General features: G+C 37.0%; 1 protein-coding gene across 7 annotated transcripts in view; it reads left to right on the top strand.

Moving 5' to 3' along the window:
• The window catches only part of cacna2d1 (calcium voltage-gated channel auxiliary subunit alpha2delta 1), a 229,478-nt gene that overhangs the window by 93,513 nt on the left and 121,918 nt on the right, over positions 1–14,047 (top strand). For all 7 annotated transcript variants that reach the window (XM_087292987.1, XM_087292985.1, XM_087292988.1 and 4 more), the window contains 4 exons: positions 4,605–4,736; positions 6,708–6,777; positions 6,944–6,994; positions 7,125–7,224. In XM_087292987.1, coding sequence (XP_087149113.1) covers positions 4,605–4,736; positions 6,708–6,777; positions 6,944–6,994; positions 7,125–7,224 — 353 coding nt within the window. The remainder of the gene's footprint in view (positions 1–4,604; positions 4,737–6,707; positions 6,778–6,943; positions 6,995–7,124; positions 7,225–14,047) is intronic.

Here is a 14,047-nt window from a genome sequence, read left to right on the forward strand (position 1 = left end):
AGAGAGAGAGAGAGAGAGATAGACAGAAAATAACCAAGTGACAGAAACGGGCAGAGCTATAATTGCAGTGGTCTTGGGTCTGACCTGACCTTGCGCCAGAAGGAAACACAGTACGTGTGTAGAATCAAGCTGGCGGCCAGACCCACTCATACACAGTTATGTGTGAGAAATGTCCAATATTACAGGAGTGTCTATATGTCCATTAATTCCAGAGGTTGTTGAGTCTATTTAAGGCGTTAAGAAGAACCGAGTGGCTTTTCTCCAGCGACACTAAAAGCAAAGTTTGCACACATCAACCTCTATCAAACACTCAGAGACCACAAATAGCCCGGAACCACTGCCACAAACACACACACAGACGCACAGAAATAAAACAGATCTGCTGCTCTTGCCGGGGAGAAAATTGGATTTCCGTGGATAAAGTAGTACATCGTTTAGGGGTTGCGAGAAGATGGCGGGTGACCCCCCCCCCCTGCCGGAGTCAGCCAACACCAAGAAAAACTTAACCATGATTAAGAGAGACAACTCACAGCGTGTGCGGGCAAATGTGCTCTCCTTCACATCTGAAAGCATTGATGTAATCAGAGGAGGTTGAGGAAATGATCAATACTTCAGAGCGTTGAGATGTTTTACACCGGAATGCTGTATCCAGAGAAAGACATCAAAACTGTTAAGTTCATTGTTTTCACCACCACTGGCAGGAAAGAAAAAAAGCTAAAAGAAAAAAAAAAGTGGAAAGGTAGGTAGGTAGGTAGGTTGTTTTTTGGTTGGTTTGTTAACTATTTTATTTATTTTTTTTAATCTAGGCTTATCTATGGTACTACGCAAGAATGTAAATTAGGCTAGTAATTGTTCAACGGTTCTGTAGCCAATCAAAAAGAAGAAACAAAATCTTAAGTGGACTAATAAAATTGACATTTAAAAAAAAAAAATGTTAAAATTACATTTTAAAACTGACTGCTTTTATTCCAACCAAACCCAGAAATAGAAAGACTTTGTCCCAAAGAAAAAAAAGTGAAATACTGTACTTTTTTTTTTTTTTTTTTGGTCAGTTTAACATCACTTGGGAAATATCTGAAAACAAAAAAAAAAAAATCAAACATATCAAGATTAAAAATTATTTCTTTTCAACTGTAAACATTTTCGGGTGGTGGATAGATGATATATATATATGGGTAAACAAACAGATAAACACACATTACACGGATATGTGGATAGACATAATTGGATGGGTAGATACATAGTGATTAGGTAGACAAACAGTACAGAGACAAAGATGGATGGACGGACGTATGGATGGATGGACAGACGGAGCGATAGATAGATAGATAAATAGATGGATGGACGGACGGACGGACGGACAGATAGATAGATAGATAGATAGATAGAACTAGACAGACAGATGGACAAAAAAGAAAGGTAGACAGATTAGCCGAACAGAAAGATGGATGGAAGGTTAGAAAGATATAATATAAATCTACTATAATAATAATGTGAACCCCATTATATCTGCATTTGCACACAATATTGTAAGTGCAGTATTTTCCAACGTAACCAATTTATTGTTCTTGCTACAGTTTCTCTCAGGTCATTGATCAGTCTTTTGTCTCTTTTTGGGGGGAGAAAATGCTCAAGATAATGTCTCTCTCTTTTCCACATTTCCCTTCTTCTCCTCCCTCAGCCCTGCCCTAATGCCTCTGCTGCATGCCAGCCAATAAAACTAAAGTTATGGTTGTTATAGCTCTGAATTTTTCATGCTTCATTACAATAATTGTTGACACGCGAGCTGTTTTCTCGCCTGATTAGCATATCTCTACTAGCACTTCTGACTGCCTATCTGCACGCGGCCTTTTCAGAAGCAAAAGGTTTGATAGGATGATTATAGGTTTCCATGGTTCCCTCAGTGGTGATGTAATAAAGTCAATCAGCTTGTTTGCAGATGAGGAGATGGAGAGCCCTCTGTGCACAGTGCAGAATTATTCTGTTAACAGCAGTTGAGATGAGACTAAATTACACCTCTCTGTGTCTCTCCTCCTCCTCCTCTTACTTCATGTACTCTCTTTGGACTGTCACTGTAAGCTTCATGACCTATAGTATACTTACAGTGCATCCGGAAAGTATTCATAGCGCTTCACTTTTTCCACATTTTTTTAAGTTACAGCCATGTTCCAAAATGGATTAAATTAATTTATTTCCTCAAAATTCTACACACAATACCCCATAATGACAATGTGATTTTTTTTTTGCAAATTTATAAAAAAAAAAAAAAAACTGAAAAATCACATGTACAGAAGTATTCACAGCTTTTGCTCAATACTTTCTTGATGCTCCTTTTGCAGCAATTACAGCCTCAAGTCTTTTTGAATATGATGCCACAAGCTTGGCACACATGTCTTTGGAATTTTTTGCCCATTCTTCTTTGCAGTAACTCTTAAGCTCTATCAGGTTGGATGGGAAGCAACTGTGTACAGCCATTTTTAGATCTCTCCAGAGATGTTCAATAGGATTTAGCTCTGGGCTCTGGCTGGGCCACTCAAGAACATTCACAGAGTTGTTGTGAAGCCACTCCATTGATATTTTAGCGGTGTACTTTGGGTCATTGTCCTGCTGGAAGATGAACCGTCGCCCCAGTCTGAGGTCAAGAACACTCTGAAGCAGGTTTTCATTCAGGATGTCTCTGTACATTGCTGCATTCATCTTTCCCTCTATCCTGACTAGTCTTCCAGTTCCTGCTGATGAAAAACATCCCCACAGCATGATGCTGCCACCACCATGCTTCATTGTAGGGATGGTATTAGCCTGGTGATGAGCGGTGCCTGGTTTTCTCTAAAAGTAACCCCTGGCATTCACTCCAATGAAATCAATTTTAGTCTTATCTGACCAGAGAATTTTGTTTCTTATTGTCTGAGAGTCCTTCAGATGCCTTTTGGCAAATTCCATGTGTGGAGTGGCTTCTGTCTGCACAGATGGTTGTCCTACTAAAAGTTTCTCCTCTCTCCACAGAAGAATGCTGGAGAACAGACAGAGTAACCATCAGGTCATTGATCACATCCCTGACTAAGGCCCTTTTTCTCCTGATCACTCAGCTTTGGCGGTCGGCCAGCTCTATGAAGAGTCCTGGTGGTTCCAAACATCCTGCACTTATGGATGATGGTGGTCACTGTGCTCATTGGAACTTTCAGAGCAGCAGAAATTTTTCTGTAACCTTCCCCAGCCTTGTGCCTTGAGACAATCCTGTCTCTGAGGTCTACATCTTAAGAATGATCAGTGGAAACAGAATGTACCTGAGCTCAATTTAGAGCTTCACGGCAAAGGCTGCGAATACTGATGTATATGTGATTTTTTTCAGGTTCTTCATTTTTAATACATTTGCAACAATTTCAAAAAATATTTTTTCACATTGTCATTATCTGGTATTGTGTGTAGAATTTTGAGAAAATAAATGAATTGAATCCATTTTGAAATAAGGCTAAGACATAAAAAAAGAGAAAAAGTGAAGCGTTATCAATACTTTCCAGATGGACTGTATGAATTGAAATACTGACAAAAATGAATATTAAAACAATATTTGTTATTTATACAGTTGAAATCAAATTTATCGGCCCTCCTGTGATTTTTATTTTTATTTTTTTTCCTTTTTTTTTTTTTTAAATATTTACAAACTGATGTTTAATAGGGTTGGGTTCATAGACGATGTTTGGGTTTCCTCAAGTCCAAAGACATGTGCTATAGATAAAATGGGTAAGCTAAAATTGTCTGTAGTGTATGAGTGTGAATGAGAGTGTATGGGTGTTTCCCAGTGATAATTTGCAGCTGGAAGGGCATCCGATGCATAATACATATGCTGAATAAGTTGGTGGTTCATTCCACTGTGGTGACCACAAATTAATAAAGGGACGAAGCTGAAAAGAAAATGAATGTATGAATGAACAAGCTCCATCGCACAGTGTTGTTGCCTTGTATGAAGTTAATAACCAATCAAATGTCTGAAATGTGTGATGCGGTCCAATGTCGAGTTAATTCATGGTATTAATAATTTGAACAGGCGGAACGGTGGCTCAGTAGTTAGCACTGTCTCCTCAAAGCAAGAAGGTTACTAGTTCGAGTCCCGGCTGGGCCAGTCGGCATTTATGTGTAGAGTTTGCATGTTCTCCCCATGTTGGCGTAGGTTTCATCTACGTGCTCCGGTTTCTCTTACAGTTTGTTGAATGAACTAAATTAGCCGTAGTAAATGAGTGTGTGTATGAATGTGAGAGTGTATAGGTGTTTCCCATTACTGGATTGCAGCTGGAAGGGCATCTGCTGTGTAAAACATATGCTGGGATAGTTGGCGGTTCATTCTGCTGTGGTGACCCCTGATAAATAAGCGACTAAGCCAAAGGATGATGAATGAATGAATTTAAACACCTTATTGTTTACCCATAACTAATTAAGGTAAATTAATGTGTCAAATAATCAAATCAACAGCCTTAATTAAAAGATATGCATAAGCAAGGTCACCCTTGGTTGATTGCCATGGTTCTGGTTGTTAGGATGTAGACTGAGGACATTAAAGAATCAAAATTAAATTAATCAAACATCATACATCATATTTGTGTTTCCAGCCACCATTGTGCTGAATGAGCTGAACTGGACAGAGGCGTTGGAGGATGTCTTTAAGAAGAATCGAGAAGAAGATCCAACGCTACTCTGGCAAGTGTTTGGCAGTGCTACTGGATTAGCCCGCTTTTACCCTGGTAAGTGTGTTTTTTTTTCTGTTTAATTCAGCATTCACACATTTCAATGCAAATTCCAATCAAACCCTACCTCTCTCTTTCACACACACAAACACACAGACAACCCCCCTTCCACTGCTAGACTCCGCTATCTCTAATTGGTAAACATAGCATGCAGTCCCAGCTCAAATTACACCAAATTTTCATAACAAATTATAATATCAAATATCTCAGTGGCTCAGCAGAGGGCTTATTGTATTCTTGTGAGATTTAATGATGACAGAGGAGAAAAGTAATGAGGTGCTCAATTCATTTTCATTACTCTCAGATTCATAATTGCTACACTTTTACTAAAAACGTGCATATAAATAGTATATTAGCCAAAGTTGAACCTTGCTCTCTCAGTTTTGCATATCTGAAATGTGTGAAATTAACTCCAAACACCTGCATGACTTTAATTCTTTTGTATAGAAGAAGAGAATAGATGCATTTTGGAAATATGTCCTGTCATCTTATGTAATAAGAACTCAAAATAGATGCAAAAAAGTCACCTGAAGACACACAACCGGGGGTGTGTTTCTTAAACAACGACAAAACTAGTGGTTGAACTGTCATAGTACGATGCATCATTTAGGATACCAACGATGTAGTAATGAGTGTTTCTCTAAAACCGTAGTTTCTCTGTCGCAGATCCATCGTTTAAACATTCATCTTCAATGCCTCCTCCTTCATCTTACACCAGAAATGCTTAATAATGTTCATGTCTGGTGACTGGGCTGGCCAGTCCTGGAACACCTTGACCTTCAGCTTCTATATCAAAGTTCCTGAAAGTAAAGAATACTTTCAGAAACTTTAATGTGGAGGCTGAAGTATGAGAAGGAGCGCTATCTTGTCCTCTTCTGTGGTTTGTAATGTAATGGGCAGCACAATTGTCTTGATACCTCAGGCTGTTGATGTTGCCATCCACTCTGCAGATCTCTCGCATGCCTTCATACTGAATGTATCCCTAAATCATTTTTCAACAAATGATTCATTGAAAAATCTATCTTCTGCCACTTTTCCAAATGATCAATATCGATATCTGTTGCTCTTACAACTGGGATCAACGACAAGACCTTGTCAGATAGTTTATATACAGTAAATTATTTCAGTTGGATGCAAACGTACAGTAGGTAACTCCAACATAAAATTAAGAATCTTTAAAGTATCATAATATGGTCCTTAAAATCTTCTTGAGCTGGAAGTTACTGAGACGTTTATTTCTGTATGTTTATGTACTTGTGTAACTTATAATTAAATGGGTGTGGTTAAGTATATTGTGTCTTGCACAGATCAGTTGTCAATCTACAGTACAACAATCTACTCTAGTAAAATATACCAAATAAATTTAGATTTAGAGTTTAACAACTTCATTCCTCATGATATTGAGAAGATTGTCAAACTTTTTTATTACAAAAAAAAAAAAAAGTCATACAGGTTTGGAACGGCATGTGACTCTAATAGTTAGACATTATAATAGAATAATATGTGCGCTGCCAAGCATCGATTGTCTCCTTATAGACACACGCGCAGCTATAAAATATTGATGTTCTTGTAAACCCCAATTCATTATAGCTGGCAGAGCACTGCTCGATTACTCTGTTATAGCCAAATCACAATGTCTGCTGGCACTTACAGCTGCACTAAATGTCAGAACGTGGGATGCCATTTATGAAGAAACACGTCTTGTTAGATGTTCAGCTGTGATGAGCTCCCTCATTTGCACCAGGTTATTTTCTCGGGTAAAGAGACAAAATCGAAGGTGAAATTCTACTGGGGCCTTTCTTTCCGCATGTCGGCTCTCGGCAGTCAATATAAACCCCAAACATCCCCCTACCCCAGAAGGTTTCTAGCAATGCTCGCTGATGTGCTCACGACAGAGATGTGACAAATCAAATGGAGTTTGGGATCAGGGGTCACTCATATTTCCATATCCTGTCTCTGTCCGTTTAGCTTCCCCTTGGATGGATGCCAGGAAAACACCCAGCAAAATCGACCTGTATGATGTGCGCCGACGACCTTGGTACTAATACGTGTTTCTCTCTCTGTGTGTGTGTGTGTGTGTGTGCTCTGAATTTCTATTCGTTTGTTTTTTTTTCTCTCTCTCTCAAGCCTTTTATTCTTTATTCTGTCAGTTTAAAATTCTCCTTGAAAGTGCTCCAGAATGTTTTTTTCTTCTTTGTATCCAGGTATGTTCAAGGTGCCGCTTCGCCCAAGGACATGCTGATTCTTGTTGATGCGTGAGTATTGTGTGTATGCGCTTTTTTTGGTTGTGAACGTTGTTAATCTCTTCTTTATGTTGTAGTTTTCTGAATTTTCATTTCTCTCCCTTTATGCAGCATTGTGTGTGTGTGTTTGTGTGTGTTGCAGGAGTGGAAGTGTGTCTGGACTGACCCTTAAACTCATCCGAACCTCTGTCAGTGAAATGCTGGAAACCCTGTCTGATGATGATTATGTCAACGTTGTTCATGTAAGTGTGATTTCTGATGCCAACTTAAGATTTTACTCTTACTTCTTGTAATTCATCATTCAGCTTTTTCCATACATTGTTTGAAAAGCGTCCTATCACCATCTGCTAAATGTTCTGTACACGTGAGAGCAACATTATGTTGTCTTGTCACTTTAAGCAAGCAAACATCTGTTGACAAAGTTGCTGTGCTTTATTTATGGTTGTTTAAAGGAACAGTTCATCTAGATCAGGGGTTCCTAACCTTTTTCACTTCAAGGCCCACCTTTTTCTCCGAAAATGTTTTTTGAAGACCCAAACTGGGTGTCTGGAGAAAATGCTTATTTTAAAGCTTTATTTATCAGCAAAACATTTATTTTGCCTTCTATTATTTCCTTATTTTTCTACATATATATATATATATATATATATATATATATATATATATATATATATATATATATATATATATATATATATATATATATATATATATATATGTTTGTGTGTGTGTGTGTGTGTGTGTATGTGCTATTTTTATAATATACAATTTATTCAAATAAATGAATAAATAAACAAACACATATGCATACATGTATGTATGTATATATGTATATATATATATATATATACACATATATATATGCATATATATATATATATATATATATGTGTATGTATATATATGTATGTATGTATGTATGTGTGTGTGTGCGTGTGTGTGTGTGTGTGTGTGTATACTGTATATATTTATATATATATATATATATATATATATATATATATATATATATAAATATATATATATATATATATATATATAAATATATATATATATATATATATATATATATATATATATATATATATATATATATATATATATATATATATATATGTGTATGTATATGTGTTTGTTTATTTATTTATTTGAATAAATTGTATATTATAAAAAATGCACATAAAGGTTCAAAGCTTCTGAATTCTTTACTTCAGTTATTCTTTACAACTGCAGAGTATCTGGACCTTTTCTTTAACCTTCATCTGGACCTTTTTCTTTAGTAAAGAAACCTGACAAGACTACAGGAGATGGCAAAAAAAAAACTGCTGCTGCTTTGAATTAGACGGACTTCTATTCATCTATTAATCTATATCCATTAAAATAAACAACCTAAACCTGACCCTAAATGTAAAATACAGTAAAAACACTCTAAATCTGTTGAAACACATCGATCTGATGGCGGTTGGTTTGTAGTACATTATTGGAGTTCGCTGACAGGAACAGTGAACAGCTGTTCACTACTGAAACACCACAGAGTCCTAGATCCTCCTGTTTGGACGCGCTTATGTTATAAAACACTCGCAGGCATTCATTTGGACAATTATGAGGATATTTGAAAGTGTTCACACAAAGAGAGCACACATAGATTGTGAATCAATGGACTTGTGCGACTCTGATACAGTACGAGTCGCAGACGTGAGGCACGCGCGAGCTGGATATTATAACTCTAGTAATCGTTACATTTACATTTGCCTGACTGTTTGCTTTATACAACTTAGAACGTAGTCCTAGTTGACGCCCAGCAATTGGAAATTTAGCCACAATTATGTTTGTAATTAATAGCGAGGCTGTTTTTGTACTGTCCGAATTAGCCCGTTCAATCATAGAAAACTGGAAATGCCATTACTACTATTATTTTATTATGACATATTAATAATGAAATTTAAACAATTATAGTGTAATATTTAAGTTTATTTCAAGCTTTCTCGCAGCCCAACTGCAGGACCGCTGAGACCCACTTATGGCCCCACCGGTTGAGAATCCCTGATCTAGATCAGAGGTTCTCAACTTTGGTGGCCTTGAGGGCCAAATATCAGCCACATGAGATACAGAGGGTCATTTATACACTGTAGTCATGGGTCGTTATGTGTCTCGGTATTGGCATTGTGGTTTGGTACTGATACGGTACTGCAGGAATATTAACAAAAGTGGAATTTGCCTAAAGGCAAACCCCACTATAACAAATCTCCAGTACTTGCCATTTCTGTTTATTTTAAACAGGCAGAAGTGTTTTAACTACAGAGCTGAAGAGCTTCTTGTGATACAAATTAAACACAATAATTGAAAATAAAATGTTGCAATCAAGTAAATAATTAGGAATTCATAGTTTATAAATGAATCTCAGTCCTCTCCTAAAACAACAGAAAAACAACAATTATATATATATATATATATATATATATATATATACTTTTAGATTCAGTAAGCTTTAAACTGAAATCTCTATCACTGAATATGCAGCACTGTGTCCATCCATGCAGCAGATCCAGTTAGGCAATATTATGTGTGCAGTGAACACTCACAGACTGACTTATGAGCTCACATGATGAGAGAATATCTCATATTTCCATTGTTTACGGACACATGTGACTGTTATACACTCAAGTGTTTGGCAGCACTGCATGTTTAAAAGCTGTGAGAAGATAAAACGATTTCAACTTTCACCCACAGCAGCACTTATTTGTCACATATTGTCAGTTTCAAAGAAGTGGACCAATCAGAAGAACTCGGATATGGGACTAGTGTTGTGCGTTTCTGTTTACGTGTAGCAAGTTGACATGATACCATTAAAATAGCCGAACCACTTGTGAGTGCTGCTGTGTCGCAGTTTTTTTTTTTTTTGACAGAAAAACACGTTATTTGTGAATGTATACTGTATTTGTCATAAGGGCGCGTGAACATCGTACCGGGACGGTTCAAGAGGAATGCATGAACTGATTGTGCTTCACTATATGCTGCACTATATGCAGCAACATGAGAACTGATCAGTCTGCGCTGCTGTGGGCCACATTTTAAAGAGCAATGGGCCGGATGCGGCCCACAGGCCATCTGTTGAGAACTTTGAATCTAGATATTAACAATTTATAATCATCTGATGCGTTTTAGGAAAGTTGTCAGTGTCCAAATACTGTAACATTCTATTAGCAAGCATTTGAAGCTTAAATAGATTTTATTGTCCATGTAAACTGGAAGCTGCGACCACCTTTCTTTTGTATTGTGATGCAGTTCCTAGAGAAACAAAATATTAAATGAGAAAACAGTAGGTGTGGCTTGTTTTTTACAATGCAAGCTGATTGGATGTAGTAAAGTAAGCATTTCATTCAGAAAGATCAGGGAATTGGGTTTTAGAAGAGTTATTACAACTGAAAAGACACCTCCTGCACACCATTTCAGTTTGTTGTCAAAACTCACAATTGGAGGGGCGTGGTTAAGTATATTAGTCACGCCCAATACCTCAGACAAACGTAATTTGAGAATATAACTGAAATTAAATCCGAAAGTGCCTTTTCAAATTTCAATTAAAGATTAAAAGGCCAAACAACATTTTATTTTTTGTAATGACGTGCACAGATAAATTGTTCAGCACAAAACTAGCAATGTGAGCTAACTAAATCAATATGGTTGGTTTTGATTTCAAGGGGACTTTAAATACTTGAAATTTCCAAACAAACAACAACAACAAAATATTTAGCACTCCATTAACAAACATGCAAATCTAATATAAGTTGATATTGAATACTTGAAGTTTATAAAGTGTTTGTCAATTATTTAAAAGAGAAAAAAAACTGAAGTAGCAAACTGTATGTGTACGGAATGAGATGAATCGCTCTGAAAATTGTGACAACTGTATTTAGCCACAGCTGTACAGTAAAAATGGAGCAACACATTGTTTCTCTGAATTCAATTTAAAGTCAGGAGTTTGTGGGTTGCTGTGTGATGCAACAATATGTGTGTATGTGTATGTGTGTGAGAGAGAAAGAGAGACATAGGAGTTGTAATGAAATATGGATCTGGCTTCAGCTTGCCACTTGAAAACAGGCTCTTAATGAAAAGCCTGCTTCTGGGCTCTGTGTGCTGAATTGAAAATGGCTGGACAAAGTAAGGGGAAGAGATCAGGCTGAGTGAGAAAGAGAAAGCCAGAGAAAAAGGGAAGAAATTGTGATATTTCATTCCTCTTGGAAGGCGCCTCCAATCCATCATGGCCAGGCTGATATTTTACACGGATGCTGCCAGTTTTGTTTTCAGCTATTTTTTTTTTTTTCAATGACCAAAGGAGCTCATGGGATGCTCATGTCTAATTTCATCATGTTGTAGTTTTTTTTTTCCTCTTAAAGGGGTGGTTTAACATAAAATAAAGATTCATTCTATATTAAATTTGGCTTATGATGACAAACCTGAATTGCATTTTTCCTGTGCTCTTTTTTTTTTGAATGCAATTAACATGGACTGACACTTTTTCTTTCAAAATTTATTTACTGAGTTTTGTTTGAACTTCAGAACAAAATATAAAGAAAACAATACAAACTTAATCTGAAATATTGAAACGTCAGGAATCAAATAAATGGTTTAAAAGGTCAAAATGAATACATAACTTAAATAAAATAATAATAATTAATAACAATGTACAATATACATTCTAATATCTTGAATTTTACTACTTTCTAGTTTGCTGATTGTCCTTTGCTGGTCAAACCAGTTTGTCGATGGTTCTGCTGGAATATAAGACACCTGAACAATACAATAAGACACCAACAAGGGTTTGAAAGCTCAAGCATCAAAAAATGTTGCGTGGTCCACCTGGTTAAGAACAATGTATTCGAATGTTAGCACTCGATTGAACGGCCATTATCAGTGGTTATCAGCTAATAGATATGGGCCACTAGGGACCTTCTGCATCTATCATATGCTGCAACCGGAAGTTAAAGAGAATTATTCATATTATTTATTACATTTCCCATTATTGTGTTTCATTAACATCTACCCCTACCCTAACCCTTAACCCAACCATCACAGTACTGTAAAAGCAGATCTGAATCTGGAGTTTTCTCTATTAGTATAGCTGATTAAACATGAAAATTATTTATATTGTTAATTAAATTCAACATTAATTGTGTGTTAATAACGTTCAACACAACCCTAAACCCAACCGTCACAGTAATGTAAAAACCGATCTGGATCTTGGGTCTTCTCAATTAGTATAGCTGATTAATCATGATAACAGCCTTCTAAGCCTACTAACTGCAAAGCATAAGTATATAGCGCTATTCCGCCTAGCCTGCTTTACTGAGATGAAGTTGGTTTTATATACTGTACTGCTTCTGGGTTGCCAGAAAAAAAAACGTAAAATAACGTCCATTAAATTACAGAAATTTACCAGAATTTTAAATTTAAGAAAGTTCCTGTAATTTTAATATCCGTTATTTTCCGGTACATTTCTGTAATTTAACAGGTGTTATTTTACAGTTTTGCCGGAAATAAACTGTAAAATAACGGATTGTTTTTACAGTGTATTCACATTAGTTCCTTTTTGAACAGTGATAACCTGTGACACGCTCCCTACTGTAACGAGGAGACTGACAGGGAGGGATCCATTATGCAGTATTTATTAATCACAACTTCACTCAAACACACAATATGCACCGGAGTGCACACACACATCCACAGTAGTAGTATGGGTATCAAGACTGATGATGAACAGACACAGAGTGGGTTACCAGGCATGAGTAGAAGGGAGAGAGCGAGAATCAGGATCCGTTAAGTAGGCTTGGGTCAAGGGCAGGCAGCGAGGATGAGAGTCCGTATAACAGGCGTGGTTCGTGGGCAGGCAGAGAGAGAGTCAGGGTCCGTGTAACAAGCGTTGGTCGTGGGCAGGCAGAAGGCGAAGCAGGGTAAGAGACAGGCTGGAGTCGTGCACAGGAGATCAGGCTGGAGATAACGCTCAGAAATGCTGGCCGGGGCTAAACAAGACTTCGCACTGCACGAGTGTTTGAGTGCGGCTTATAAGAGGTACGTGGGTCATTAGCCAGATTCCAATCAGGTGTATGCGCAATCAGTGTAGATGGATGACGTAATGCTAAAAATCCGGAGATGGTGGCCTCTGCTGGCCAGCGAGGGGAGTTCCTGGGACCGAGTCGGTGACACCTACATTGTTTACCATGCTACTCTGATTATTCAGTCTGAAATACCATGCAAGTATGGCTAAGTAATAAGTGTAATTCCTGCAAGCCGCCGGCCAAACACTGAGCATACAGTAGTGGTTTTAGGACAAAATGTGTGAGAGATTGAGAATGATGAGTGAGACTGATGAGAGTCATGACAAGTTTTGCTTGCTACACAACTAAAAATTGCTAGATATAATACAGTTTTTCATTCAGAGTTGTAGTGTTATAAAGTACTATAAACTAACTGACGAATCACATGATCTAGTTGGTTTCGGTCATCTTATAGTGCATGTTTACGATATCAGGAGGCGTGGATTTGGATGGAAGGTGAGGGATAGTGTTTGAAAGATATTATGCTAACCGGTTAGCATTTTGGCAGATCACCTACTGCACCTTTAACCCAGTGTTGGTGGCGACCCCTGATTAACAAAGAGACTAAGCTGAAAAGAAAATAAATGAATGAATCCAGCTCTGGGTTCATCCATATTTGACTCAACTTTGGGTCAAAACAACTCGGCTTTTTAAGATCAAAAACAGCAATACAGTTGTATTTTAATTATTGCAGGGTTATTTTCTAAACCATTAATGATGGTTGCTCAAACAAACCTGTTGTTTGACTTAGTAATACACTGAATAAAACAACACTGGATTAGCTAAAACTTGTTACACCTCAAAGAACTAATTAATTACTGAAAACTATCATAAATTAAGTTTTCAAACTTAATTTAATTACAACAAGTCAAAGTAATTTTTTTAGGTTTTCACTTTTTACAGTGTCGTGCACAGTTATGGACCACTTTACAGCTTTTTTATTGCTTTTGTATCCAAAAGTTTAAAAGCTTCA

Source organism: Danio rerio, chromosome 18, assembly GCF_052040795.2.
Source record: "Danio rerio strain M-AB ecotype USA chromosome 18, GRCz13ab, whole genome shotgun sequence".
NCBI lineage: Eukaryota > Metazoa > Chordata > Actinopteri > Cypriniformes > Danionidae > Danio > Danio rerio.